At 64.6% G+C, this 25,780-nt stretch overlaps 3 protein-coding genes across 12 annotated transcripts; 2 read left to right on the top strand and 1 right to left on the bottom strand.

Annotated features, from left to right (window-relative positions):
* Window positions 1-767: 767 nt before the first annotated feature.
* On the top strand, window positions 768-5,249 carry MXRA8 (matrix remodeling associated 8). 2 transcript variants are annotated; one of them, XM_088790038.1, is made up of 10 exons: window positions 768-892; window positions 1,985-2,008; window positions 2,145-2,429; window positions 2,515-2,616; window positions 2,768-3,238; window positions 3,475-3,633; window positions 3,814-3,853; window positions 3,935-4,011; window positions 4,127-4,207; window positions 4,427-5,249. In XM_088790038.1, the coding sequence occupies exons 1-10, from the start codon at window positions 844-846 to the stop codon at window positions 4,450-4,452; spliced, it is 1,314 nt and encodes a 437-aa protein (XP_088646164.1). In that variant the 5' UTR covers window positions 768-843; the 3' UTR covers window positions 4,453-5,249. The 2 variants fall into 2 exon arrangements, with proteins under 2 accessions (XP_088646164.1, XP_019567712.1); XM_019712153.3 differs by having other exon boundaries at window positions 781-892; window positions 2,124-2,429.
* Window positions 5,250-7,924: 2,675 nt separating this feature from the next.
* DVL1 (dishevelled segment polarity protein 1) lies at window positions 7,925-20,301 on the top strand. Of its 6 annotated transcripts, XM_019712094.3 has the most exons (16): window positions 7,929-8,417; window positions 13,559-13,628; window positions 13,815-13,936; window positions 14,200-14,303; window positions 14,556-14,694; window positions 15,438-15,531; window positions 15,631-15,700; window positions 15,805-15,944; window positions 16,020-16,096; window positions 16,168-16,235; window positions 16,374-16,526; window positions 17,097-17,228; window positions 17,308-17,475; window positions 17,557-17,763; window positions 18,416-18,454; window positions 18,967-19,106. In XM_019712094.3, the coding sequence occupies exons 1-15, from the start codon at window positions 8,248-8,250 to the stop codon at window positions 18,424-18,426; spliced, it is 1,725 nt and encodes a 574-aa protein (XP_019567653.2). In that variant the 5' UTR covers window positions 7,929-8,247; the 3' UTR covers window positions 18,427-18,454; window positions 18,967-19,106. The 6 variants fall into 6 exon arrangements, with proteins under 6 accessions (XP_074190409.1, XP_074190408.1, XP_019567652.2 ...); XM_019712093.3 differs by lacking the exon at window positions 18,416-18,454 and having other exon boundaries at window positions 7,928-8,417; window positions 16,374-16,451; window positions 18,967-20,301; XM_019712092.3 differs by lacking the exon at window positions 18,416-18,454 and having other exon boundaries at window positions 18,967-20,301.
* On the bottom strand, window positions 20,263-25,631 carry TAS1R3 (taste 1 receptor member 3). Of its 4 annotated transcripts, none has more exons than XM_074334306.2 (7): window positions 24,352-25,631; window positions 24,028-24,160; window positions 23,635-23,951; window positions 22,767-23,546; window positions 22,470-22,673; window positions 22,206-22,326; window positions 20,263-22,066 (listed from the first exon to the last, which is right to left on the bottom strand). In XM_074334306.2, exons 2-7 carry the CDS (start codon window positions 24,074-24,076, stop codon window positions 21,105-21,107), a joined length of 2,433 nt encoding a protein of 810 aa, XP_074190407.1. In that variant the 5' UTR covers window positions 24,077-24,160; window positions 24,352-25,631; the 3' UTR covers window positions 20,263-21,104. The 4 variants fall into 4 exon arrangements, with proteins under 4 accessions (XP_074190407.1, XP_088646161.1, XP_019567647.3 ...); XM_088790035.1 differs by having other exon boundaries at window positions 23,635-23,935; XM_019712088.3 differs by having other exon boundaries at window positions 23,635-23,935; window positions 24,028-25,631.
* Window positions 25,632-25,780: the final 149 nt, after the last annotated feature.

The raw sequence follows: 25,780 nt of genomic DNA, 5'->3' as shown, positions 1-25,780 counted from the left end.
AGGTTTGGTTTCAGGGACACCAACCTGTGGCCTTGATGGCGGGCCGATGTTGGGGTGCAGGCCAGAGAGATGGGGGTTGCTCACCGACTGGCCCCTTTCAGGGCTCAGGGTCCCACCCTCATCTCCCTGGCTCCTGTGGATGTTAACGATGACTAGTAAACAGCAGAGCGCCTCATGCTGTCCCCAAGGCCCCCTGGGCTGGTGCCACTCTGATCCCCATTTCACAGGTGAAGAAATGCAGTCCCTGAGAAGGGCACACCAGGGTCACTGCACTGATGCAAAGAGCCAGTGGGCAGCCGGGTTCCCTGGGGTTCCCCTAGGATCCCTTTGTACTGGCCTCAGCTCCACAGCAGGCAGAGAAGGGAAGACCTGCGGGCATGTGGCCAGGCTGCCCACTTGGGGGAATGCCCTGGGAAATGTCCCCCTACAGAGGTGGGTGAGGGGATGCTCTCCCAGAACTCCAGCCCCACACAAACTGCAGAAGGGCCCATATGTGGGCATCTGGGACCATGCCCTAAGGCCCTGCTGCCCTCCCTCTGAGGGCTGGGCTATTGCCCCCTCTCCAGGACGCGAGGCAGAGAGGGGTCCAGTCTTTGCTCAGACTCTCCTACTGTTTGGGACACAGTGGCCACGGCCCTCCCCCTCCTCATCAGGCCGGCCAAGGATGGGGGAGGCCTAGGGGCCGGGCAGGAGCCGAGGGGGCGGTCTGCAGACTGTCGACCGGCCCAGGGCTCCGTGATGTCATGGCGGGTGCTAAGGAGGGGGAGGGGGCCGGCTGTTTTTCTGGAGAGTTAGAGCTGGAGTGAGACAAAGCAAGGCCGGCAGGCTGGGCTGGCGGGCGCCATGGAGCTGCGGTCCCAAGTCCTGCTCTGGAAACTTGTGCTCCTGCAGAGTGAGTTGGGGTGGGGGTGGGGGCAGGAGGCGCAAGCCGCGAGTGGGTCCAAGTGAGTTTGCATTTTAGGCAAATCCGCCTGTCTGAGCTGAGCCCAGAGGGGTGGGATGCCACGGCTGGGAAGGGGACGGCTGTGGGGGGGCCTCAGAGGGAACAGCTCAGGATGAGTTCTGGGGCCCCCAGGACCCAGGAGGCTGTGAGTTTTGCAGATGTCCTCCAGAGCCAGAGGCCAAGAAAGCCAAGCTGAGACAGAGCTACTGGGGTCCCTCAGACCTGCTCCGGGAAGCCCCTGCTCCAGGAAGCCCCTCAGACCTGCGCTTCTCCCGGTTGTCGGGAGGGGAGTAGGTTGGGGATTGTGGGGGGCCTGGGAACTGTGAGGCTTGCAGGGTCTGTTCCAGTCCCCCCCAGGCTCCCAGGCCCCTGAGCCCGCCCCCAGGGCTGGACTGCTGACCCGGCACATTCTTTCTGTCCTGGGCACTCAGCCACATCTCTGGAGCAGGAACTTGGCTTGTGGGGTGGCAGATGGTGGGGTCATCCCCCACATCCAGCTTTCTTGTGCTTCAGACCAACGGGGCTACATCCCTGAGCACTGGGGTGGGGTGGGGCTCCAGCAGGTAGAGGACCATCAAGGGCTCAGGTGGGGTGGCCCTCAGCAGGTGAATTCCACACTGGGGATACACGTGCAGGAGCCCCCACAACCAGCCTCCCTCGGGCATCAGACTCTGGCAGCCTTGCTGCAGTGATGGTGATGGTGGCCACCATTCCTGAGGCTGGCCTTTGGTGACAAGCATGCATTCCAGAGCCGCCTGTGGGAGGTGCTAACCCTGGCCCTACCACTCACTTCCAAAAGGACAGGCTCTCCCTGCAGCCCAGCAGGTGGCTGTGAGGGTTAAGTGGGAGGCGTGCCTGCCTCAGGAGGGGCTACAGGAGACCCCACCTGTGTGCTCCTGGCTTCTTTGGCTTTATCTCCACTTTGTGGGTGTCATTAGCACCCACTTCAGGGAGAACTGAAGAAGGGACTAGGGGGCCAAGCCCCTCCCCTGTATGGGTGGCCCCCTACCCCGGTGTGACTCACTCTTCCTCTCCTTCTAGGCTCTGTGGTCCTTCTGTCTTCAGGTTAGTGAGCTCCCTCCCCTCGGAACCACGACAGATCCCTTCCCATCCGGCCAGCCCACCCTGTACCTGACCCCTTGGGTCCCACCCGTCCCCCAGTGACTCCCCTCCCCACCAGGGCCATCTGGGTCCTCGACAGCGGGCAGCTCCGTGGTGTCCGAGTCCGCAGTGAGCTGGGCAGCTGGCGCCCGCGCCCTGCTGCGCTGCCAGAGCCCGCGCATGGTATGGACGCAAGACCGGCTGCACGACCGCCAGCGCGTGGTGCACTGGGACCTCAGTGGCGGCCCCACCGGCGGCCCCGCGCGTCGACTTGTGGACATGTACTCGGCGGGCGAGCAGCGCGTGTACGAGCCGCGCGACCGCGGCCGCCTCCTGCTGTCGCCCTCCGCCTTCCACGACGGCAACTTCTCGCTGCTCATTCGCGGTATGGGACCTTGAACCGCGGTGGGGGCTCGGGGGCTGGGGCGGCAGCTGCGGAGCTCATGGTTGGTTTCCACGCGGGTGCGCAGCGGTCGGGGAGACAGACGAGGGGCTGTACACCTGTAACCTGCACCACCATTACTGCCACCTCTATGAAACCCTGGCCATCCGCCTGGAGGTCACTGACAACCGTGAGTGCGCCCCTCCCCCCGGAATCCACCCCCGCCTGTCCTCACCTACCCCCGCCACCGTGGACGCCCCGCTCCTGACTCCCTCCCCCGATCCGCAGTCCTAGCTGCCCCCCCCCCGCCCCTTCCCCCGCTGACCGACCTGCGCCCCCAGCCCGGGCCGCCGGCGCGCACTGGGACGGCGAGAAGGAGGTGCTGGTGGTGGAGCGCGGCGCGCCCGCGCTGCTGACTTGTGTGAACCGCGCTCACGTGTGGACCGACCGGCACCTGGAGGAGGCGCAGCAGGTGGTGCACTGGGACCGGCAGCCGCCCGGGGTCCCGCACGACCGCGCCGACCGCCTACTCGACCTGTACGCATCGGGCGAGCGCCGCGCCTACGGGCCACCCTTCTTGCGCGACCGCGTGGCGGTGGAGGCGGACGCTTTTGCGCGCGGCGACTTCTCGCTGCGCATCGACCAGCTGGAGCCGGCCGACGAGGGCACCTATTCCTGCCACCTGCATCACCACTACTGCGGCCTGCACGAGCGTCGCGTCTTCCACCTGAAAGTCACTGAACCGGCCCCCGAGCCGCCCCCGCGGGACTCCCCAGGCAACGGCTCCAGCCACAGCAGCGCCCCCGCCCCAGGTGCAGGAGGCCGCCTTGGGCGCCTGGGGACCGCCTAGGGGCTGGGAACGGCGAGGCCCGGCTCCTCTCTGTCCCCCATAGGGGACCTGGATGTTAGCAGAGGGGCGGGCCCCCCGGGCTGAGGCCGCCTGTCTTCCCGAGCCACGTGGCGAAGCAGGGGGGGCCTGGGTGGGGGTGCACCGGGTGGTCCGCTGCCCAGCACGCTCCCTGACGCCACCCCTATACGGCCCTTGCAGACCCCACGCTAGCACGTGGCCGCAGCGTCATCAACGTCATCGTCCCGGAGAGTCGAGCACACTTCTTCCAGCAGCTGGGCTACGTGCTGGCCACCCTGCTGCTCTTCATCCTGCTGCTCATCACGGTTATCCTGGCCACGCGGCAGCGCCGCCGTGGAGGTGAGCCAGAGCCAGCGCCAGCGCCAGCGCAGCGGGACGCCAGCACTAGGAAGCCTTTCCGGATCGGAGGCGGGGCTTGGGGTGCGCTGCCTGAGCGGAGGGCCAGCAGGGGGCCCAATGAGTCTCGGTCAGAGCTGGGGAGGGGGCGATTGTACCCCCAACACGAGTCTCCCTCCCCAGGTTACGAATACTCAGACAAGAAGTCGGGGAAATCAAAGGGGTGAGTGCCCCCTCCCGGCTGTCCTAGGGGGCCAGGCCCCACCCCATCCGCCGCTCTAACCTCCCCCCACCTCCCCTCCAGGAAGGACGTGAACATGGCAGAGTTTGCTGTGATCACAGGGGACCAGGCGTTTTACAGGAGTGAGGATATCCAACTAGGTGAGGGCCTCCTACACACACACCAAGGCTCCGAGTGAGGTGCCTGGGCCTGGGCCTGGGCTGGGGGAGGTACATCTTGGGGAGGGGGGCTCACCCTACTCTCTCCCTGCACCAGATTACAAAAACAACATCCTTAAGGAAAGGGCTGAGCTGGCTCACAGCCCTCTGCCGGCTAAGAACATCGACTTGGACAGAGGTGAGTGGCTGGGAGGGTGACTGCCCCTGCCCATCAGAGCCAAGCCCATGCCCCTCTCCACCTACTCTCAGAAGGCACCAGCCAGCCCCACGGGCAGGAGTCCCCTGCCACCTGACTGCTGCAGAAACCCTGGGGTCATCCTGCCAGATGTCCGCCTTGTATTCGTCCTTACAATGGAGGGGCAGAGGGCAGCCACCCACCTGTTCCCTTGGTTTCCAGAATTCAGGAAGGAGTACTGCAAGTAAGGTGATTGGGGCTCCTGGCTGGCCGGCAGCTCCTGGCCAGCAGCACATCCTCCTGACTGACCATCATGCAGCTCACCTGGCCCTTTTGGCGGCTGGTCCCGCCCATCCTGGAACTTTGGCCTGGTCAGGTGCAAAGCAAGGCTGCCTCCAGACATCTCTCTAGGGAGCCACCCTCATCCTCCAAGCAACAGTGGGCTCCTGGGACCCTACCAAGCAGTGGGGCTGCACCCGCTGTGCAGGCACTCCCTGCTGGCCCTGACCCCCCCCCCCCACACACACACAGACACAACCTAGCTGTCAGCCTCTGCAGGCTTCTCCCCTATGGGAGAGCACTGCCTCTGCAGGGGCAGGCCAGGAGACACTATAGGAGCTGGGGTCAGCCTCAGGGCTGGCACGCCCCCCTTCTTCTCCCCTTCTTGTGGGGAGCTGCCCTACCCAGCCAGGCTGCCATCAGCTCTGCATGGGGACCTGAGGACTGCACACCCCCAGCCCTCGGTGCTGTGTCCGGCCACCTGGGGCTACCCTGGGGCCCTTTCTCTGCTTCCCAGCCTGCTCTAGCCTCCTTTCCAAAACGCTGTCTTGACAGTCACTGGGCTCCTTGTGACTTTTGGCCACTCCCTGGGCTGGAGTCTGGGGCTGGGTCATTTTTTGGCTTCTGTTTTATCTGAGGATGGGGGAGGGCTGATAATGGTTCTAAAGTGGCCTGTGTGGCCACTGCCAACACTCACATTTACTCCTCCTGGTAACTTGCTGCCTTCACAATAAAGACCATCCCTGGTTTTTAGACTTGGCCCACGTATACCTCTGCTGCTCCCTCTCTACCTCCAGGGCAGAGCTGGGCCATGGGACCCCAAAGCTGTCTTTCGCCTGAACTCCCACTCTCACTGCCCAGTTCTTAGAGTGGGGGTCTGGGTGCTGGTGTCCTTGGAAAAGAGGCGTCGCAGCCAGTTTCTCCGCACTTACTTTCAGGTCCTCTCCTGAGGGTTTGTCCAGACATGGGGGAGGGGCGCATGTTGGTGGACGTGGGGACAGAGGAGGGCAGTGTTAATTCAGTCCCCTGAGAAGCAGATGCCAAGATGGGACCGGATATGTGAAGATGCAGGTGGATGTAGCAGGAGGAGGCAGGTGACACCCCCGATGGAAGGGGTGGGAAGGGGCTATGGAAGGAGGAAGCCTGCGTCCTCAAGCCTGACCCCATCCTCCAGAGCCCTCCCAGGACAGCAGCAGGCAGGAAAGGGTGACTGTCACCCTATGTTGGAAAACCCTTGTATGAAGAGGCAGCAGCCACCCACACAGGTTGGCATCCAAGCTCCCACTTTGGGGAAATGAAAACCCTGGAGTCATTTTCATGAAGGCATAGTGTCAATAAAGTCACAAAAGGAAGTAAAGTCACCAGCTTTATTACTTAGTAGATCCCAGAAACAGGGGTGGGGGGTGAGTCGGGAGAAGGGCAGCCCTCCATCCCAGGTCACCAGCCAGCAGGAGAGGAGAGCAGGGTAGAAGCACCTCTTACCTACATGGTGCTTGGGGGGCGGTCACTAGTTTTTCACCAGCTCCACTCTTAGTGGTTATTTTAGAAGGTGCCTGGGAAAAGCCGGCCAGGAATTTAAGCTCGAGTCCTACTCTGAGTCCAGACTGGTGTGAGTAGGATTGTCACATGAAATACCGGGACAGCTACTCAAGTAGCTGTTTGCTCACGCCCTCTCTCCAAGGACCCACAGTGCCAAGGCAAGGAGGCAGGCTGGCCTGGGTGCTGTGGCTTGCTTGAGAATGTGCCTCCCTCCCAGCCCAGTGACTCCTGGCCCCACAATGGCTACCACTGCCACCGGGCAAGGTCTCTCCTGTAAGGGCTCCGGCTCTGTCCACAAACTCACCCCTCCTTGCAGAGCCTGGCCTGACCACAGCGGTATCAGCTGGGATTGGCTACCAGCTTCTCTCCTGTGACTTGGACTGTCAGGTGGGGGAGAGAAGCTCAGGGGCATCAGATGCCCTGAATCTGTGTGACCAGCAGCCATTTGTGTCTGGCCTGGGGAGTGCTGCTCTCCCGTGAGCTCTCAGGGCAGGCACTGTCTCCCTCTTTCCCTGGACACACAACAGAGAGTCATGGTGGACCCTCTGTCTAAGGCTGCCCTGCCTGGCTTCCTCAGATTACCTCCGGGCAAACCAAGACCGAAGGGAGAAGGCCCAGGCTTTGCAGAATGGATGCCAACCTCACAGAGCCCTGTCCGCTCTCCCCATCAGAGCCTAGGGGAATGGAGGGCAGAACCCCTGACCTAGGCTGACCTGGGGTTGGTCCCCAGCCTGGGCTCAGGGACTTAGGTCCAAACTTTGGATCCTCCAGTCACTGGTGGACTGATGGGGTCTTTTCCTGCGGTGGCCCACTGCCTGAGATTGGTCATGATCAGGCAGATGGGCGAGTCCCAGGCTCCAGCCATCTTCAAGGTGGGTGCTGGGAAAGGGTCACAGGGCATCACAACCCCCCATCCCCATCACCTCGGGTCCCATCCTAGGGACGCTCCTCCTCTTGTCATTCGCCAGCGTAGGACTCCCTCTGGTGGCCTCCAGTCTTCCTCTTGGGGTACGGGGGAGGGAGAGCCACTCACCCCAGTGGAGGGCTTGATCCTTCACAGCCTGAAGGGCGTGGCTTCAGGTCTCTCTTGACCCATGGAGAATCCCAGGCTGATTTGATCGACAGCGGCCGGGAAAGAAAAAAATGCCATTACCTGCTACGAGAAGCACCATACCTGGGCACCTCTGTGCACACGTTCGCGCACACAGCTGTGTGCTGACGCCTGTTGTCTTGGCATCACATACACCCGCACTCCTCACTCCACCTCCCATTCACTTGGCCCGTGTTTCTCTGAGCCCCCGTGGGTCCCAGAAGAGGGCGCGCGATGTCGGAGCTGGCGTGGGGGCGCAAAGCGACCAGGTGTCCTCGGATCCGGGAGGCGACACAAGTGTCCTCAGCTTCCTCCGAGGCCCCCTGAAGCCCGATGATGTGACCAGGAAGCTGTGACGAGGAAGCCTCCGGCCTCTGAGCACCCACAGACCCAGGAGCCCTTGCGAGGGGGTGGAGGGCCGGAACCCCGCCGAACGACACTCCCCGGAGGGCTCCCGGCGGGGCGGGGCGGGGGCGGGGGGGTTCCCTTCTGACAGCTGGGGGCGCGATGTGCAGGTGGGTCTCCACCCAACTCCTGCCCCGGGGGGGCGCACAGCAGCCCAGCGGGGCTGCGGCCCGCGAGTGTTGTGGTCGCCGCTGAACGCTCCGCCGCGGGGCTCGGCACTCGGGGAAAGCGCACCGGGGGGCCGCGCGCGGGTGCACGCACCTTGATCCCGTACACCGTGGTCCCACCCCCCGCGCACGCCCCGCCCCCCGCGCGTGCGCAGCCCCGCCCCGAGCCGCAGGCGGCCCGGTGACGTCAGGCGCCGCCGAGCTCTCGGGCGCCGCCGAGCTCTCGGGCGCCCCCCGCGGGCCGCGCGCTTAGTCGGGCGCCGGGCGGTCCCTGGAACTGTGCGGCCCGAGGGGGGCGGCGGGGCGCACGGACGCGGCCGGGCCTCGCGTGCTCCCTGCCTGCGTCCCCGGGCCAGGGGCGGATGGGCGGCCGCGGGCCGCGGGTTAGCAGCCGGAGCGCGCGCAGAGCCGGGGGCGGCGGGGCGGGCGGGGCCGGGGTGGCCGGGCCGGGAGCGGCGGGCGGGCGGGGCGCAGGCCAGCGGCGGGGAGGCGCCCGCGTCCGAGCCCCGGGCCGGGCCTGAGCGCCGCGCAGGCCCCGCGCCCGCCGCCGCCGTCGCCGCGCCATGGCGGAGACCAAGATCATCTATCACATGGACGAGGAGGAGACGCCGTACCTGGTCAAGCTGCCCGTGGCGCCCGAGCGCGTCACGCTGGCCGACTTCAAGACCGTGCTCAGCAACCGGCCGGTGCACGCCTACAAATTCTTCTTCAAGTCCATGGACCAGGACTTCGGGTCAGTGGGCCGCGCGCGGGGTCCGCACTTGTCTGCGCACGGACAGGGCCTTAGGGATCCTGGGGCTGCGAATCGGGACGTGCCTTCGCGCCCCGATGTGCTGTGTGTCCACCTGTCTGCGCGCTGAGCTGGGGGGACGCATGGGCCCTGACTACCCCCAGCAGCCTGAGAGCGATGGACGGTCGTCTGGCGAGTGTCCTGGCGTCTCTACCCACCCTGGGCCTGGTCCTGTGTGCCTGAGTGTTTGTAACCCGCGGGTCAAGGTCTGTGTCCCAGAGCCTCCCTATAGTCCCACCTTGGCATCTTTCAGACTCAGGGCCCTGCTCCTTCCTGTGGAGGTCAGGTGCTTAAGGCTGACCTGGAGGGCTTGTGATTTATGGGGACTGGAGCCAGAGGTGTGTCACTGGGGAAGGGCTGGGCCCGGACTCCCAGCCACCCAGTGGGTACCCTAGTTAGAATGGGGGGAAAAGAGGAAATGAGGTGATTTAGGACAGGGGCACAGACCTGTCTGCTGGGATCTGCAGAAGTTTCTAGAAGCTCAAGAAGACTTCCGGCTCTCTAGGGTACTGCGGACAGGGCAGAGGTCAAGGGTCACTCTGCCAACCCCTGCCCTGGGGCTGCTTGCCCTTAGGCCTCTGTCCCTGCCGGGCCACACAGCACTTGGAGCAGCATCTGGGTCAGCATCCCTGGGTCCGCTGCCTGCCTGCCTTGGTGGCTGTCTGCTCAGGGGACTTCCCATTTGCACTGGGCTGGGCCTCTGGGACTGTGAGCACCAGAGCTAGAGGCCGCTGTCTGCTCCAGGCCTGACACAGCGCAGCCACCCGTAACCTGAGTCCCAGGCTCTGCAGTGCTGGGGAGGGGGCGCCCGAGGGCCCAGCAGGTGTGCCTGGCTGCCGTCAGGCGGCCAGGAGGCCAGGCAGCCAGGCAGCCGTGCCCTTGTGTGTGGCTGCGTCTTGGGACTTTGACATTGAGGCCATTTCCTGGATTCTGTGGTTTGCATGGGCGCTGGGCAGCCCAGGTCAGGTGTGGCTGGTGCTACTCTGCAGCTCTCAGGGACCCAAGGGACATTTGGACGACTGAACTCTCTTGGGCCCCCCCTCCCCAAGGAGAGGCAGAGGGGAGGGTGTGTCCCTGGCAGGCTGGGAAGGCTGGACTCCCCTCCCCCTCCCTGCCCTGCCTGCTGGCCTTCCTGCTGGGCTCTGAAGGTGGGGCCCTGTGCTGGGGGGTCTGGTCCAGCCCTCCCTGCCCTCCTGGGCAGTCTCACGCAGTCCCTGCTCCTCTGGGTCTGGGTTGCTTTGACTGTGATTATTGGCTGTGTGAAAGGGGACATTTGTTTTTAACTTAGCTTATTATTTTAACAAAAGTTACCAAAGTCACACATGCTGTCTGTCACACACTGAAGCCAGCAGGGTGCTTGTGGTGCCGTAAGGTGTGTGCCCAGCCCCCCAGCTTGCTGCCCTCAGACCATGCTCTGGGTGCGTCCTGTGCGTCCTGAGAGGCCTGCTGCTTCTCTGGTGCCCGCTAGCCACTGTGGGTCGCCCATGAGCTGCAGAGACCCCCACGCACATGCACTCCCAGCGGAGGCTGTGCCTGTTGGGGGATTTGTAGGACCTGTGAGTGTCCTGGCCAAGTAGGCAGGTGGACAGGCCAGTGTGGGTCTTGGAACAGGCCTCGAGTTCTTTAGACTTTCTGGAAATGGCTGGGATGTGGGAGGGAATAGGACTGGGTGGGAGGCAGTGGGCAGCTGTGAGGTCAGGTGGGCCAGCAGAGGGGATGGATTGGGGTGACACTGGAAGGGGCAGTGGGCAGACAGAATGGGGGAGGTTTACCTTGTTTTCTCCCTGGATCTCTGGCTGGTGGCCAGGTTGCCTCAGGAACGGGAGGACCCCCACAGCTGCCTCCTTTCTCTTCTCCCCTGAGATCTGTCTGCAGAGCTCCAAGTTCTAAATCCTATAGAGTCATTTATTCAGTGGGATAAACCCCCTCTTGGGGGTGTGACCCATTACTCATACTTATTGCAAAGGAAACCTAGGGGCCTTGTGGACGGAGTGGAGGTGGGGGGAGGGAGGGCAGCTCCCACTGGACTGGAGCAGTGCCCCCCACCCCATGACAGTGTGGCCTCAGATCAGGGGCTGTGAGCCTGGGCCTCTTGCTCTGGCCACCTCCACCCCACTGTGGGCTGTGCCCTGAGCTGCCTGAGCTTCTGTTCCTGCCCACAGCTGACCACCTGGTAAGGGAAGTGGGAGTCTGCGGTGGGGCCACGTGTGCTGGACCAGGACCCACTCCCCACCGGTGTCTTTGGTTAAGTGGGGTAGAGGGTCCTGCGCCCCCCTTTTCCCATGCAGGTCATGGCTGTTCTGACCCAGCAAAGCTGGGCAGGGTCTCTGGGCCTGTGCTGGGCTGGCCCTGAGCTGCGAGTGTGTGTTTGGTGAGTGGTGGTATAGGGAGGGGCCTGAGCCCAGTTCATGGGCTATGAGGTGGAAGGTGAGGGTGTTGGGCTCACTGCTCCCTCTCCCAGGGCTGCCGGGCTGGCCTTGGCACTTAGTTCTCCTGGCCGTGGCCCAGGCTACTCCATCTCTGGGCCACATGGCCTGTGGGCCCTGGCTGGTGCCGTGTGGGGATTGCGAGGCAGGGGGTGGGCGCTTGGCCTGGCTGAGTCTCCCTCTGCCTTCCGCAGCTCTGCCATCTGGGGTCAGTGGCCCCCGGAAGTGTTGGTCACCCCCCAGAGCTGTGGCAGGGTGTGGAGGACTGAGCCCCCTTGTCCTGGAGCCTGCAGCCTCTGAATCTGTGGAGGGCTCTTTGAGGAATTGGGGGACAGCCCCTCTTCCCCTGTTGTGTGCCAGCTCTCTCTGCCAACTCCCTGCTGTGTGGTGGTAGTGGGGGGTACCCTCTACCTCTGGGCACACACTTAGGGCCGTCCCACGGAGAAAGACTGGCCTGTGGAGTGCTGTGGCCGTGGGAGCCCCTCCGTCCTCCTGGGCCCTGGGCTGTGCTCAGCTCCAAGGGCCCTGCTCGGAGCAGATTCCTCACCAGGGCGAGTCTGCGGGGGTGGTGGGCGGGGCGGGGCGGCCACAAGTCTGAGGTTAACTGGGATTTTGCCAGGAATTCTGAGGTTGGGGCAAGATGCCACCAGAGGTGCCTGGGTGGCCTTCTCTGAGGGTCAGTGGAGACTGCTCCTGACGTCTGCTCTCCCACCCGGTGAGGCCGGCCCAGGAGGGAGCCTCAGAGTGGCTAGGAGTTCCCCCCGACCCCAAGCCGACCTTGTCCCTCCCCCAGGCTTCTAGGCCAAAAGTGGGCAGCGTCTTGCATCCCACGGAGAGCCTGTGCCCTTATCTTGGGGCTCTGACACCTGTCCCTGCGTCCGCTCTGTCCTGGCCTCGCGGGGCTGGGCCTGTGGTGCCCCCGTGCCCCACCCGCGGTGGAAGGCAGCACGCTCTGTTGTGTGGTGTGGGAAGCGGGCTCTTCAGGCTGGGGGGAGGAGCCGGGGAAGCAGGACCTCCGGGGCCTGCCTGGGGGGCTCAGCGGCCTCAGGCAGCCCTGGGTGATGGGTCATCTTGAGGCCTTGGCTGGGTGGAAGCAGGGGCTTGAGATGCTCCTGGGTGCCTGGGGGAGTCAGGCAGGCCCTGTGGCATGGGAGTTCGGGTTGCTCTTCTGGCCCCCTGTACGCGAGTCTGAAAGGACGGGAGCTTGGATATGGAAGGGAGGCTGCAGGTGGGGCCACCTGGGCTGTGTGGGGACCAGGGCCCTCCTGGGTCTCTGTGGCTGCCGTGACTCAGAGCTGGTGCTCTCAGCCCACTGGCCCCCTGTCTGTCAGCTGCAGCGGGCAGAGTCCCAGGTGTCCCCGGTCACCTCAGGTCTTCTGCGGTGACAAACTCGCGTGTCCTTGGCTGAGTTCTGGGTGGGGTCACGACCTGCCCTGGAAGCTCAGCTCTGCAGAGCTGTAGTGTGGACATGGGGTCTGCCCCTCCCAGGGGAGCGGGGGTCCTGAGAGGCAACCTTTTCTGCCGGTGAGGGTGTCCACCTTATTGGTGCATGCATGTGGGCTGGCCCTGGGAGGCGTCTAAGGGACTGCGCAGGAGCCTGGCGGGGGTCCTCTCCCCCAGGCTGGCCCTGTCTCCTCCATCCACTTTGGGGCCCCCTTCAGAGGCTCAGTTCCCTGGCCTTGCTCCCTGGCTGGGAGTGTGGGGTGCTGGCCAACTGAGGCTGCTTCCTGCCTGGTCTTCTGCCTCCCATTTCTCCGCTGACCCAAGTCTCAGGCTTGGAAATCCCCCTGTGCTGGGCAGGGCTGGGCTCCAGGGAGCAGGGTGTCACGGTCCCCTCCCGCTGCAGCCTCCAGGCCAGCCTGCCCTTCTTCTTGGGCCTCCAGGAGGCCACAGAGACACAGCCCCTCCACAGCTGCTCCTGTGAGTTGTGCTGGGTGCTGACCCCCCCCCTTGAACCTGAAACCTGGACCCCCACAGCTGTTGCTCACCCCAGGGTCGTCAGTCTGCTTCCCAGGCAGGGAGCCTGGCCCTGTGCATCCTGCCTTCTCTACCCCGCATGCCCACCTGACCAGGGCACCTTTAGGAACCTGAGCTGCGCTGGGCAGTGACCTCTGGGGCTAACTTCTCAGGGGGCCCAGCTGTCCTCCCAGGTCTTGAGTTGAGCTGGTATAGCCCGTGGGGGTCTGCTTGTCTCCCTGGCTGGGCAGGTGGCCTGCCCTCAGAGTGTGTGTGTGTGCGTGTGTGTGTGTCCGTGTGCTGTGCCATCTTGGCCTCCCTGTGTCCGTGGGGTCTGACAGCCCTCGCATCTATGCTCAGGCCTGCTCTGGGCCAGGGGTGGCACAGAGCGGGACACAGCCACCCCCCACGGATCCACCCCGTGGGGCACACAGCACACAGCAAGGGTGCTAGAGGCAGCGACACCCCAGTGCTAGAGGGTCGGGGGTCTGGACCCCCTCAACGGGCCCTCAGGAGGATGCTGAGGGTCCCTAGGAAGAGAACAGGCTGGGCAGGGGCAGGCATACAGACTGCCTTCTGGGCATGTGGCCGGGTGCCCTGGTGTGGCACACACCTTGCACAAGGGTTGGGGGCTTATCTCCAGAGCCCACTGGTGGGAGTGGGCTCCAGTGAAGGTGGTCTCATGGTGGTGTCTGCCTGCAGGGTGGTGAAAGAGGAGATCTCGGCCGATAATGCCAGGCTGCCCTGCTTCAACGGCCGCGTGGTCTCCTGGGTGAGTCTGTGGGACATTGGCACAGGGCACTCAGCCAGGGTGGGGATGGTTCCAGAGTTGCAGGGGGGCTGGGCTCAGGCGAGCTGGGTGTGAGTGGGAGGGGGCTGGTCACCTGAGCCCTGGGCGCCCTGCGAGGGGTGGCCTAGAGGCTGCAGGGCATCACTGAGCCATCGTTCTCCTCCGCAGCTGGTCCTGGCTGAGGGTGCACACTCAGACGCAGGGTCTCAGGCCACTGATGGCCACACAGACCTGCCCCCACCACTTGAGCGGATGGGCGGCATTGGGGACTCCCGGCCCCCCTCTTTCCAGTAAGAACTCAGGGGGACTGAGCCCAGTGGTCCTGAGGGGCCCCTGCCAAGACCTGTTGGGGGGTTGGGCAGTTGAGCAGGGACTCATGGTCAGTAGATACTGGTCAGCAGAGAGGGCAGGCCGAGAGGCCCAGACTAGACGGGGGTGGAAGAGGGCCTCTGCAGAATCAGGGTACACCAGGCAAGGGGAGGGGAGGGACTGAGAGGGCATCCCAGGCATCGGGGGGGGCTGGCATGCCAAACCCCCCTTCTCATCGGAATAGCCCAAATGTGGCCAGCAGCCGTGACGGGATGGACAACGAGACCGGCACGGAGTCCACGGTCAGCCACCGGCGGGAGCGAGCACGGCGTCGGAACCGCGAGGAGGGTGAGAGGCCACGCCCCAGACCCCCAGGCCCCACGGCACAGCCCAGGTCTCTGCTGATCCTGAGTTACTGCCTCAGCCCAGTGGGGGTCTCTGGGGAGCGGTCCCAGGCCCAACTTCCTGGACCCCAGTGACCCCCAGCAATACCACGGTCACCCTGCCAGCGCCCAGGTCAACAGGTGCTTGAGGATGCACAGGCCACCCATGACCTCCAGGGAACCCCAGGGTTGACTCCCCTCCCTGCTGTCCCCACAGCTGCCCGGACCAATGGGCACCCGAGGGGGGACCGGCGTAGGGACCTGGGGCTGCCCCCTGACAGTGCGTCCACCGTGCTGAGCAGTGAACTTGAGTCCAGCAGCTTTATCGACTCAGATGAGGACGACAACACGAGCCGGTGTGTGTGCGTGGGTGTGAGCAAGTGGGTGTGTGGGTATGCAAGTGGGTGTGCAGGCATGTGTGTGCAAGTGTGTGTGTGTGCAAGTGGGCATGTGGGCGTGGGTTGCAAGCTGGCTTGTGGGCGTGGGTGTGTGCAAGTGGGCATGTGGGTGCAATTGGGCATGTGGGCATGTGTGCAAGCGGTCATGTGGGCATGGGTGTGTGGATGTCCTGGGTGCGCATGTGTGAATAGATGTGCATGTACACAGGGTGGGGCAAGTGTGCATATGTGCATAGGTGTGTACTGGTGTATGCACAGGTGTGTGCATGTGCAGGTGTGGCAGGTGTGTGCGCACGAGGGCGTGCATGCACAGGTGTGCGTGCATGTTGTGTGGTGTGCACAGGTGCATGTGTGCCTGTCCGTGTGCATGCTGTGCACACGAGTGTGTGCCAGTGCAGCTAGCCATGTTACTTACCCTGTGTTTGTGTCCGTGTTTGCCTGAGAGTAGTGACCCACCCCCCCACCCCTGTAGGTGTGGGGTTTGCTGCGTGTCACGTGTGCGGGGTGGTGTGTGTGTACAACCAGGAGCAGAACCTCGTCCTGAGCAAACTGCCCAGGCCCCCCCCTCCCCCGCAGCACCTCTGGTACCCATCCCGCCGCCCCCAGTGTCCTGATTCTGTGAAGGGGGGTGAGGGCGCCTGTTCTCTCGCCCCGCCTCAGTCCTGCAGCTTCACGCCTGTCTCCCGACTCCTTGTCTCCAGGCTGAGCAGCTCTACCGAGCAAAGCACCTCCTCCCGGCTCATCCGGAAGCACAAGCGGCGGCGGCGGAAGCAGCGCATGCGGCACACGGACCGCGTAGGTAGCGGTAGCGGCCGCGCGTGGGTGGGGTCTGCGCTTCTGCCCACCCGCCCGCCAGTGCCTTCCTGCCGCCGCTCACCTGGCATCACTCCACAGGCCTCGTCCTTCAGCAGCATCACGGACTCCACTATGTCCTTGAACATTATCACTGTCACCCTCAACATGGGTGAGGCTCCAGCGGGGTCGCTGGGGGGGCGCGCCCTGGTAGGGTTGGGGGGGCCCTCCGTGGGTGGGGCCATGGGTGGGGCTGCTCACCGCACCCCCCAACAGAGAGGCACCACTTCCTGGGCATCAGTATCGTGGGCCAGAGCAACGACCGCGGGGACGGTGGCATCTACATTGGCTCCATCATGAAAGGCGGGGCTGTGGCTGCCGACGGCCGCATCGAGCCAGGGGACATGCTGCTGCAGGTGCGGGCCTGGGGGAGCCCCTGGGGGGCGGAGAGGTCAGCACCCGCCCACCATGCTGAAGCCCTCCCCTCACAGGTGAACGACGTCAACTTTGAGAACATGAGCAACGATGACGCCGTGCGGGTGCTGCGGGAAATTGTGTCCCAGACAGGGTGAGTCATGGGGGGCCGGGGGCGGGCCCATGGGGCCTCGCCCATGTGACCTGCCCCTTCCCACCTTGCAGGCCCATCAGCCTCACCGTGGCCAAGTGCTGGGACCCGACCCCCCGGAGCTACTTCACTGTCCCACGGGGTGAGTGACCCCATGGGCTGATGGGTGGGGGATGGGGGCCCCCAGCCCAGCTGAAGGGCTTCTCTCCTCTGTGCCCTGTGCTCCGCTTCCTCTCCGACCGTCTGTCGGTCCATCTGTTGCCACATGGTGGCCGCCCAGCTGACCCGGTTCGGCCCATTGACCCTGCTGCCTGGCTGTCACACACCGCGGCGCTGACCGGAGCCCTGCCCCGCTACGGTACGAGCCCCTGCTCCAGCGCCATCACACGCACCAGCTCCTCCTCACTAACCAGCTCTGTGCCCGGCGCTCCACGTAAGTGGCAGCTCATGAGTTTAGGGAACTGAGGCACCAGGGCCCAGGACAGGCCGACGGGCCCACCCGGCAGGGTCACACTCGAGGGCCATCCCAGCCTCAGGGCTCGTGCTGCTGCCAGGCCCATGCGTGCAGACGCAGTGCCGACAGAGTGCTCATTTTCTGTGTGGTGGGGGTGGAAGGTGCCTGGGGGGCCGGCCAGCCCTGGGGTCCCTGCCCGGGACTCTGCTGTGCCAGGAGTGGGGAGAAGCAGGTGCATGCAGGGGGCCCTCACCCTGCTTGGCTGCCGCTAACATGACTAACAGCCCCAGCTGGTTGGGGCAGGGAGGGGAAGAGGCTGATCTCACAGGCTCTGGGCCGTGGGTGGGGCAGCCTCACCGTGGTTTGGGCCCAAGGTCCGGTTGGGGAAGGAGACCAATGTCACCCCCTCCCCTTCGGCCCCCCAGCCCTGGGTTTCATCAGGCGGTGGACGGGCTGTGGTCACCCGGCCTCTAGGGGGTGTCGCAGGCAGGCGGGTGGCTGCCCTGAGCCCTCCTCCCACGCCGGCTGAGGCGGGGCTGTGCCTTGCAGAGCTGGAGGAGGCGGCACTGACAGTGAAGAGTGACATGGGTGTCGTGGTCCGGGCCATGCAGCTGCCGGACTCCGGCCTGGAGATTCGTGACCGCATGTGGCTAAAGATCACCATTGCCAACGCCGTCATCGGTGCGTGCCTGCTAGAGCGTGGGGTGGGGGGCGGGCAGCGGCCGTGGCGGCTCTGGGCCTGACACGTGCCTCTGGCCAGGGGCCGACGTGGTGGACTGGCTGTACACCCACGTGGACGGCTTCAAGGAGCGGCGGGAGGCACGCAAATACGCTAGCAGCATGCTGAAACGGGGTTTCCTGCGGCACACGGTGAACAAGGTCACCTTCTCTGAGCAGTGCTACTACGTCTTTGGGGACCTGTGCAGCAGTGAGTGGGGGACTACGGGGTGGGGCCCCGGGTGGGCCGTTTGCCCTCCCCACACCCTCACCCACCCTCCCCTTCTGCCAGATCTCGCAGCCTTGAACCTCAACAGCGGTTCCAGCGGGGCCTCAGATCAGGACACGCTGGCCCCGCTGCCCCACCCGGCCCCCCCCTGGGCCCTGGGCCAGGGCTACCCCTACCAGTACGCAGGGCCCCCGCCCTGCTTCCCGCCCGCGTACCAGGACCCCGGCTTCAGCTACGGCAGCGGCAGTGCTGGCAGTCAGCAGAGTGAAGGTGAGAGCCCGTGATGCCCAGCCCCACCGTCCCCACCGCCTGGCTCTGCCCTGTGTGCCACTCCCTCCCCCCCACCCTGTGCACTCCCGCCTGCTCTGTGCTCAGGCCCTGGGTGGCTGCCTTTGGAAGGGGTGAGTGCTTGAGGGAATGGGGAGAAGGAACGTGGAGGCTGTGGTGGTTGTGGGGGGCTGATGTCCCAGCGTGGCAGAGGCAGGAGGCCAGGAGATGCTGTGGGGAAGTGCAGTGGTCTGGTGAGGGTGCGGCAGAGGGGCCCCAGGATACAGTGGTCGGACAGCTTCGCCCTGGCACCTGCAGCACAGCAGGGAGCCAGGGGAGGACAGCTTCACACATGACCACATCCCCACACTAGGATGTGTGGGGAGCTGAGGGGAGAGCCCGGGAGGCTCCCTGAGGAGAAGCCCTGGCCCAAGGCTGAGCGGGGCTCAGTGAGAATAGTGGGCGGGTCTAGGGACAGGTCAGGCAGCTGGCCCAGTGGACTTGTGCAGGAGAGCGGGTCGGAGGGCAGCGGTGCCTGAGGGGAAGCTGTGTTGGGCGCCTGTGGAGCCTGGACAGGTCCAGCTGGTGGCGGGCAAGGGTGCTGGGCTGGACCTGCTGTGTAACTCATGCTATCCCTTGCTTTGTGCTGAGCAAGCCTTAGACTGAAGGACTAGCGGAATGGACCTCGGGGCCGGTAAGCCAGGGTCCTGCCCGGTGTCCCTCTCGGCATGTCCCCAGTCAGCCAGCGTCCTTGGGTTCCCAACGCTTCCTGAGAACCCAGGACAGGGCTGAGCCGAGTGGTTGGCCAGGGCCCTGGGGTCCAATGGAAGGTGGGTCTTTGGGTGGGGTCCCAGGATGGCCGACGGGAGCGCCGGCACACAGGCCCTTCATGGGTTCCTGTTTCTCAGCTGTGAGACCAGGCCCTCGGTGCGGGCATTGGGGTGAGGTGTGGGGGCATCACGCTGGCTCCGAGCGTCCCCGCCTGCCTGCCACTGTCCCCCAGCCCCCCCCCCCGCCTGCTGCAGCTGCTCCTGCGTGTCTGGGAGGGCCATCCCTGCCCTCATGTCTGCATGGCTGCCCCCTCCCACCCCCAGCCTGGCTCGGGACACCAGGTTCTGCCTCTGTGCCCTGGCAGTGGTCAGTCGTCCTGGAAAAGGCAAGGCCTGGCACTGATCATCTATTCCTCTCTCCTCTTCTCCACCCCAGGAAGCAAAAGCAGCGGGTCCACCCGGAGTGCAGGCGGGAGCAGCCGGCGTGCCCTGGGCCGAGAGGAGCATCGGGGGGTTGGGGCTGGGGGCAGTGGCAGCGAGTCGGACCACATAGCCCCAAGCAGAGCAGGTGGCAGCAGCTGGCGGGAGCGTCCAGCTAGCCAGCTGAGCCGTGGCAGCAGCCCACATAGCCAGGCCTCGGCCGCCGCCCCGGGACTCCCCCCACTGCACCCCCTGACAAAGGCGTACTCAGTGGTGGGTGGGCCCCCTGGGGGGCCGCCTGTCCGGGAGCTGGCCGCTGTGCCCCCAGAACTGACAGGTAGCCGCCAGTCCTTCCAGAAGGCCATGGGGAACCCCTGTGAGTTTTTTGTGGACATCATGTGACTGAGGAGAGCGTGCCTTCAGCCCCGCCGGGCCGTGGGGGAGTTGGTGGTTCTGTCCCTCCTGCAGGAGGGCACTTGTCTTAGCGCTGGCCGTCCTGGGTCAGCCTGTGCTTCCATGTGCACAAGGGGCCATGCTGTGGGGTTTGGGACTGGACAGTGTGGGAGCAGGCTGGAGGGGAGGGCTGAGGGCAGCCCAGACCACCCAGGCCTGGGCTCAGCGGCCTGTTCGCTCCTGGTCAGAGCAGCTGTGTCCACGCAGACCCTATGAGGGTGCTTCTGTCTCTGCTCATACAGGTCTGACCTGTCTCCTGTGGCATGCGCCTCAGGGACCCCCAATCACCACAGAGCTGTACACAGGGCCCCAGACCAAGCTGAGAGGTGGCTGCTGGGCCTGGGTCCCACTTGTCACCCAGTTCTAAGACCCCACCCATTGTGCCAGACGGGGCTTCTCGGGGGTGGAATTGGGGCCCCTGGATCCCTCCATAGCTTCCCATGGTAGGGGTATAATTTATTTATTTATTGCTTGGCCTGTGTCCTCTGGAGGAGGTGGTAGCCAAGTCAGCCTCCAAACACAAACCTGGCTGGAGCAGTTTGCATGTCCCCCCACCGCTGGGTCAGTGAGTGCAGGGACAGCTTGTATGTGCAGGTGTGTGGGAAGGTCCGTGAGCAGGAGACGGCATGTTTTAGCCAGCGGGAGGGGTGGCACACGACCCTGAGGGGTGAAGGCACAGATGCAGACAGCTGCTGCAGGGGTGGGTCTGGGGGAGAGGGGCGGCCAGCCCGCCCTTCCTTGCTGCCCACCTACACACGCCGCTTCCTTCCCAGTGTCTGGCCTGCACATGTCTGCGCTATAGATACTGGATCAAGTCAGAGTATCGTCTGGATAGTTAATAGAGCTGCTTCTGTGGAAATGCTATTTTAAACACTAAAAAGCATTTAATTTTATGGGACCAACGTGTGGCCTGTATCTCTTTTCTCCTGCCCGGCTGCCTGAGATTGGGACGTAGGGGCCATCCAGCTTTTCCAGGGTCTGGCCAGGTGCTGTCCTCTGGGTCCCAGCTCAGCGACAAGGCTCTAACCCGGTGCGGGCCGCCTGCAAGGGCCTGGCGGCAAGTCTTCTGTCCGTGGTGCTGGCTCCTGGCTCCAGGGGTCTTGGCGGCTGGCGCTGGCCTTGGTGCTGATCCCCCGCCCCCGCTTGGGCTCTGTCCGCGGTGCTGGCGGTGGGCTGACCCCGTTCTACCCGGTCAGGGATGGAGGAGGCTGGGTGCCCCGTTCTCCCTCAGCAGGCCTCTGCCCTGCACTGGGGCCCATGGTCAGGGCAGCTATAACCCACTCACCAGCCCCCCACTCCAGTGATGATGGGAGCGGTGTTGGGTGGGGGAACCCAGGCATAGCCCAGCCAGGTGAGTGACACCTAGCTTGGCCTTCAAGTGGGGCCAAGGGGGCTGGCTGGGGGCTTCGCATGAGCTTGGTATGGGCTGCAGGGCAGCCCTCTAGAGGCCTTTTTCCAGCTGCGGCCCCTGGGCAGGTCTTGCCTTGGACAAGGACAGCCTGACTCTGGGGCTGAGGCCCCACGTGCACACTGCATGCCTGGGGTCATTGTCAGGTCAAGGTCAGCAAACAGCCTGGGGTCAGAATCTACAGGTGGGAATCTCAGGAGTCGGGTGCAGTCTGTAGGTCACTGCATAGGGACTTGGTTTGGGGTCTTCTCAATGAGGTCTGGGTTCACTGGGTCAGGTCTCCAGGTCAAGGGTCACTCGTTTTTGCTCTGAGTCTCTTCATCCCCACTGCCACCCCGCTCTCTGGCACCACCAGCACCCCCTCCCAGGAAGAACTCAGGGGTGTTGCATTCTGGCCGCCACAGCAGCAGGTAGCACCTGGGCAGGTGGAAGGTGACCAGGATTCCCAGGGCACAAAGGAGGCTCGCGCCCATCTGCACAGCCGGCTGGTAAGCCACATGCACGTTGGCAAAGAGGGGCACAAAGGAGACCCAGGTGACAAAGTAGGCCAGCATGGCAAAGGTGAGGCCACGGGCACCATTGTAGCAGCCAGGCCGGGTCTGCACCAGGAAGGTGCCCAGGAAGCAGAGGGAGGCCAGCATGACGTTGGTGGCATGCACCACGCCAAAGCTGACCCAGGAGCGCACGCGACAGTGCACTAGTGCCTCCGTGGGCAGCACCTGCCAGTCTGTCACCACCTCTGGCGGGAAGGCCACCAGGTACCAGGTGCACAGTGCCACCTCCACCAGCATGGCGAGCAACATCGCCAGCCAGGCCCAGGGCCCCTGCAGGTGGCCACGCAGCTGACCCGCCCAGCTGGGCGGCAGCTCCGACTCCATGAAGATCTCGGCCGCCTGCAGGAGGAGCGTGCTGAGGCAGCCGGTGAGCGGGAGGTGAAGCAGCGGCTGCTGGGCCAGGCAGCTGGCACGGCCGGGCCGGCCAGGGAACAGGAGGACACTGAGGCAGACGAGGCCCAGGCAGGCCAGGCCAAAGCAGGCCCGCAGGCCACCCGAGGCCTGAACCAGTGGGCTGTCCCGATGCCGGACAAATAGCCCCAGGGCTGCCAGCACCAGGCCCAGAGTCAGGCCCAGAAGCACGAGCAGCAGCAGCACGGACGGCTCCCCCCACGCCAGGAACCTGGGTCTGCGGGGGAAGCAGTGCAGGCTCCGGGCTGGGGACCACTTGTCCTGGTCACACTGGGTGCAGAAGAGATCTTCTGGTATGGGAGGAGAGAGGATGCTGGGGGAATGGCCTCCGGGACCCTCTCTAGGCTCCTGACACTGTGAGTCCCCTCCTCCACTCCTGCTTCAGCTTGTGTGGCCCGCAGGGGAGGGGCTCACCTGGGAGGGCCTCACCTGGGTTGCGCAGGTAACTGCCTGCCTTGCAGTCCACACAGTCATAGCAACAGGAGTGGAAACCTTTCACACGGCGTACCTGGCCCTTCTTGCATCTCCATGAGCACTGGGACACTGGCTTCTGGCACAGAGACCTCAGGACTCAGGCTTTGCTCTATTGTGTACCTGCCCAGGACCTGGGAACACCCCCTAGGTGGGGCCAGAGCTTGCTCCAGGCTGTGGGGGAGCCTGTGTGCTACTGGGGACACACAGCCCGGCACTCACCTCGTTCCTGGGTGTGTGCCACCACATCTGGGAGGGCAGCAACTGCAGGCGGCCATTGAAGGTACCCACAGTGCGTAGCTCGGGCGTCTGGTCCTGCCACACCCACAGCTTCAGGTCATAATCCATGTCCACGTTCCCACTGGTGTCAAACCGCATTGCCTGGCCATGCGCTCGGAAGCTCAGGTTGTACATGTTCTCTAGGAGCTGACGGCAGGGTGGGTGGTGGTCAGGACACGCGACCTCTAGCCCACCCCCCACCCCGATGCCGTTCCTCCAGGGCACAAACAGGGGCCTCACCTGCCAGGGCCGCACGGGCTCCCGCACTGGGCAGCCCGAGGCAGTGCACAGCAGCGTGTTGTGCAGGGCCTGGGCTACGCCGTATACGGCTGCATAGGCTGCGAAGATCTGGGGGTGCAGCAGACTGGCAGACAGGTTCTCCAGCGTGATGTGGTCACACTGGGGACAGCGCGGCCCCAGTATGTGCTCCTCCAGGCCTGGCTGCTCAGCGTCCAGCGAGGCGCAGAAGGCAGGGTCAGCAGCCAGGGCCAGGCGGGTCTGCACGTAGGACGCGAACGCCGGCATCGGGGTGCCCCGTTGCAGGAAGCCGAGCACGGTGCCCACCTGGGCCATGCCAGGCAGACTCATGACCAGGTCCGAGGTCAGCCAGGCCTCGCTGGCCACCCACACCTTGGGCGAGAGCCCGCAGTGGATGCTGTAGCTGAAGAGGGTGCGGGCGGCATGGGCAGAGGAGAACAGCACCACCACCTGTACGCCAGCGCGGCTCACGTGGCTCAGCAGCCCCTGCACGGCGCCCGGCTGCAGGTGGGGGGTGTGGGGCGGCACCAGGCCCTCGTGCGCGATGCAGATGCCCCGCGTACTGGCCAGGCTGGAGAACAGGCGCAGGCCCTGCCGGCCGTACGTGTCGTCGCTGCCCAGGGCAGCCACCCAGCTCCACTGCAGCTCCTGCAGCAGCTCCACCACGGCGGCCACCTGCACCCGGTCGCTGGGCACCGTGCGGAAGAAGGATGGGAACGTCTCCCGGTTGCTCAGCAGGTCCACGCTGGCGCCGTAGCTCACCTGCAGTGGCCGGGGGTGCATCCTGACATGGGGGCTTCTGTGGGTAGGGCTGGTGAGGGGTGGGGATGCAAGCAGAGGTAGGTCGCACCTGGGGCATGAGGAAGAAACCAAAGAACTTGCCGGTGACGAAGGCGAGCTCGGAGGAGTGGGGCCCGATGATGGCCAGCACACGGGGCTGGTACCGCGTGTAGTCGCAGTAGGCGGCCACGTCATGTCCGCCTGCCTTGGCCATAAACATGAGGCTGGGCTTCATGGCCACCACAGGCTCCAAGCATGTGTCGAAGAGGTCATAGCCCAGGCGCAGCCCGGGCAGCAGGGTGGACCCTCTGTTGATCTCCTCCACGGCCATCTTCACGGCCAGTGCCCAGAGCAGGCCATGCGACGAGAACCTGGGGCCACACAGGGCTGCAGGTGGCCAGCATCTCATCCCAGTTCTGGGGCACCCCACCGACCCCCCACTTGGTCACCCCGGCCGCCCTACCTGGTGCATTTGGTGGTGTTGGGCTGTGTCCTGTTGCTGAGATCTGCATCCTCGGTCGAGCCCAGGGGGAAGAGCCCGCCTAGCACGTAGTCCCCTTGCATCCTCAGCTGCTGGGACAGGCACAATGGAGCCCCTGCCCCAAAGCCGAGGAGAGCTGTGAGGCCCAGGAGAGCCGTGAGGCCCAGGAGAGCCAGGCCTGACATGGCAGGTGGCAGCTTCTGGCAGGGATGGCGAATGGGCAAGCCAGGTGGGGGACCCAGGTATGGTGAGTTGGGGCAGGGAGGGGTGGAGGATTTGCTTAGCAAAACTCTCACCTGTCCTCACCTGCTAGTCTGGGGGCCTCTGGAGATGTCTTTACTTTCCTGGGCCCATGGGTTTCCACACATCAGATTCTGTTATCCTGATGCCACCAAACTCTCTAGCCAACAGTGACCGAGGCAGGCTCTGAGCGGCCACTGACCATGACCTTGTGACCCACCCATGCCCAAGACTTGTAGCACCCACCCCATTCCTGGAGAGGAGGAGGGACACCCAGGACTTTTCTGCCAGAGGGTCCTGGGATCTCCAGCTGCCTGTGGGAGGGGCTTGGAGGTGCCAGTGCCCTGGAACCCCTTCTCTCCAGCCCTGGGGCGGCACTGTCAGCCGTCAGGAGGCAACTGTAGGAGTGGCTCCATCTGCAGGCCCAGGGGGCAGACCGAGGGGCTGTGTCCACAGGCCGGCACACCAGCCAGGATGACAGTGGACAGCGGCCAGCCTGGCCTTCATCCTACTGCTGGGGTGGGGGCGTGACCTCCCAGCCTGCCTGGGAACAGTGTACCTGGGGGGTCTGGGCCATTTCTCCACCAGAGGCCTGAGACCTGGCAGTTTCGGGAGCCCTGTGGCTGGCTGTGCCCTACTGGGCCTGGGTCCCCGACACAGCAGGTGCCTCCCTATGGGGAGACAGAGCTCACAGCTGGGCCTGCATGCAAACGAGGGGAGGCCGTAAGCAAATGCAGCCAGGGCAACAGGTGTGCAGTGGGGGCTGGCTGCAGTTCCTGCTTCGCCTCCAGGTGCTGGGGACCTGACTCCTCCGGCCTGCGGGCCTGCCGGGCACCGTGCACCCTGGGGAAGCTGGTGACGCCCCAGGGTGGGGGCTCTGGGCATGTCAACCGGCAAGCCTGGCAGACATTTACAGGGCAGGGGACCCGGTGCTTGTCCATCCCCACTGCCTGCCGTGCGGAGCCCTCACTGCACGCACACGTGGAACACCCACGTGCCCGTGTGCAGGCTCACCTGTGCAGCCTTCACTCTAAGATCTGTGTGCACCCCAGGATGTTCTCCCAGGCAAGTTCTTTACAGTCACTGGCCTTTGCTGGCACCACACAGGGCTCTGGTCTCGGCTGGGTATGGAGCACAGGAGCAGAGCCTGGCGTGGACACTATTCGAGCCAGACACTGGGCAGAGTGTGAGATGACCCTTCCTGACATACCACTCTTGTGGCACAGGGCAGCCCATCCATCTCTGGCTGCAGCCTGGGCATATGTCTTCCCACAGAGCATATGGCTGGCCTTCCAACCCAGCCCCTGGGGTGACTCATGTCTGTTTTCTCACCTGTAAACGGGGTAATTACATGGATCTCAGCAGGGGCTAGGGGACCAAGCACAGGGACAGGCAGGCAGTGCCACGCCCCCCCCCATGGTGGCCCAGGCATGCCCCTTCCCCTTTGGTGGGCAGGTGATTGGCACACCCAATACCCCTGTCGTGGAGTGCAGTG

The sequence above is a fragment of the Rhinolophus sinicus genome, chromosome 14, assembly GCF_057876585.1.
Source record: "Rhinolophus sinicus isolate RSI-liver-muscle chromosome 14, RSI-T2T, whole genome shotgun sequence".
NCBI classification, from domain to species: domain Eukaryota; kingdom Metazoa; phylum Chordata; class Mammalia; order Chiroptera; family Rhinolophidae; genus Rhinolophus; species Rhinolophus sinicus.
The sequence above is the reverse complement of the archived record's forward strand: the minus strand, read 5'-3'. Positions and strand labels throughout refer to the sequence as shown.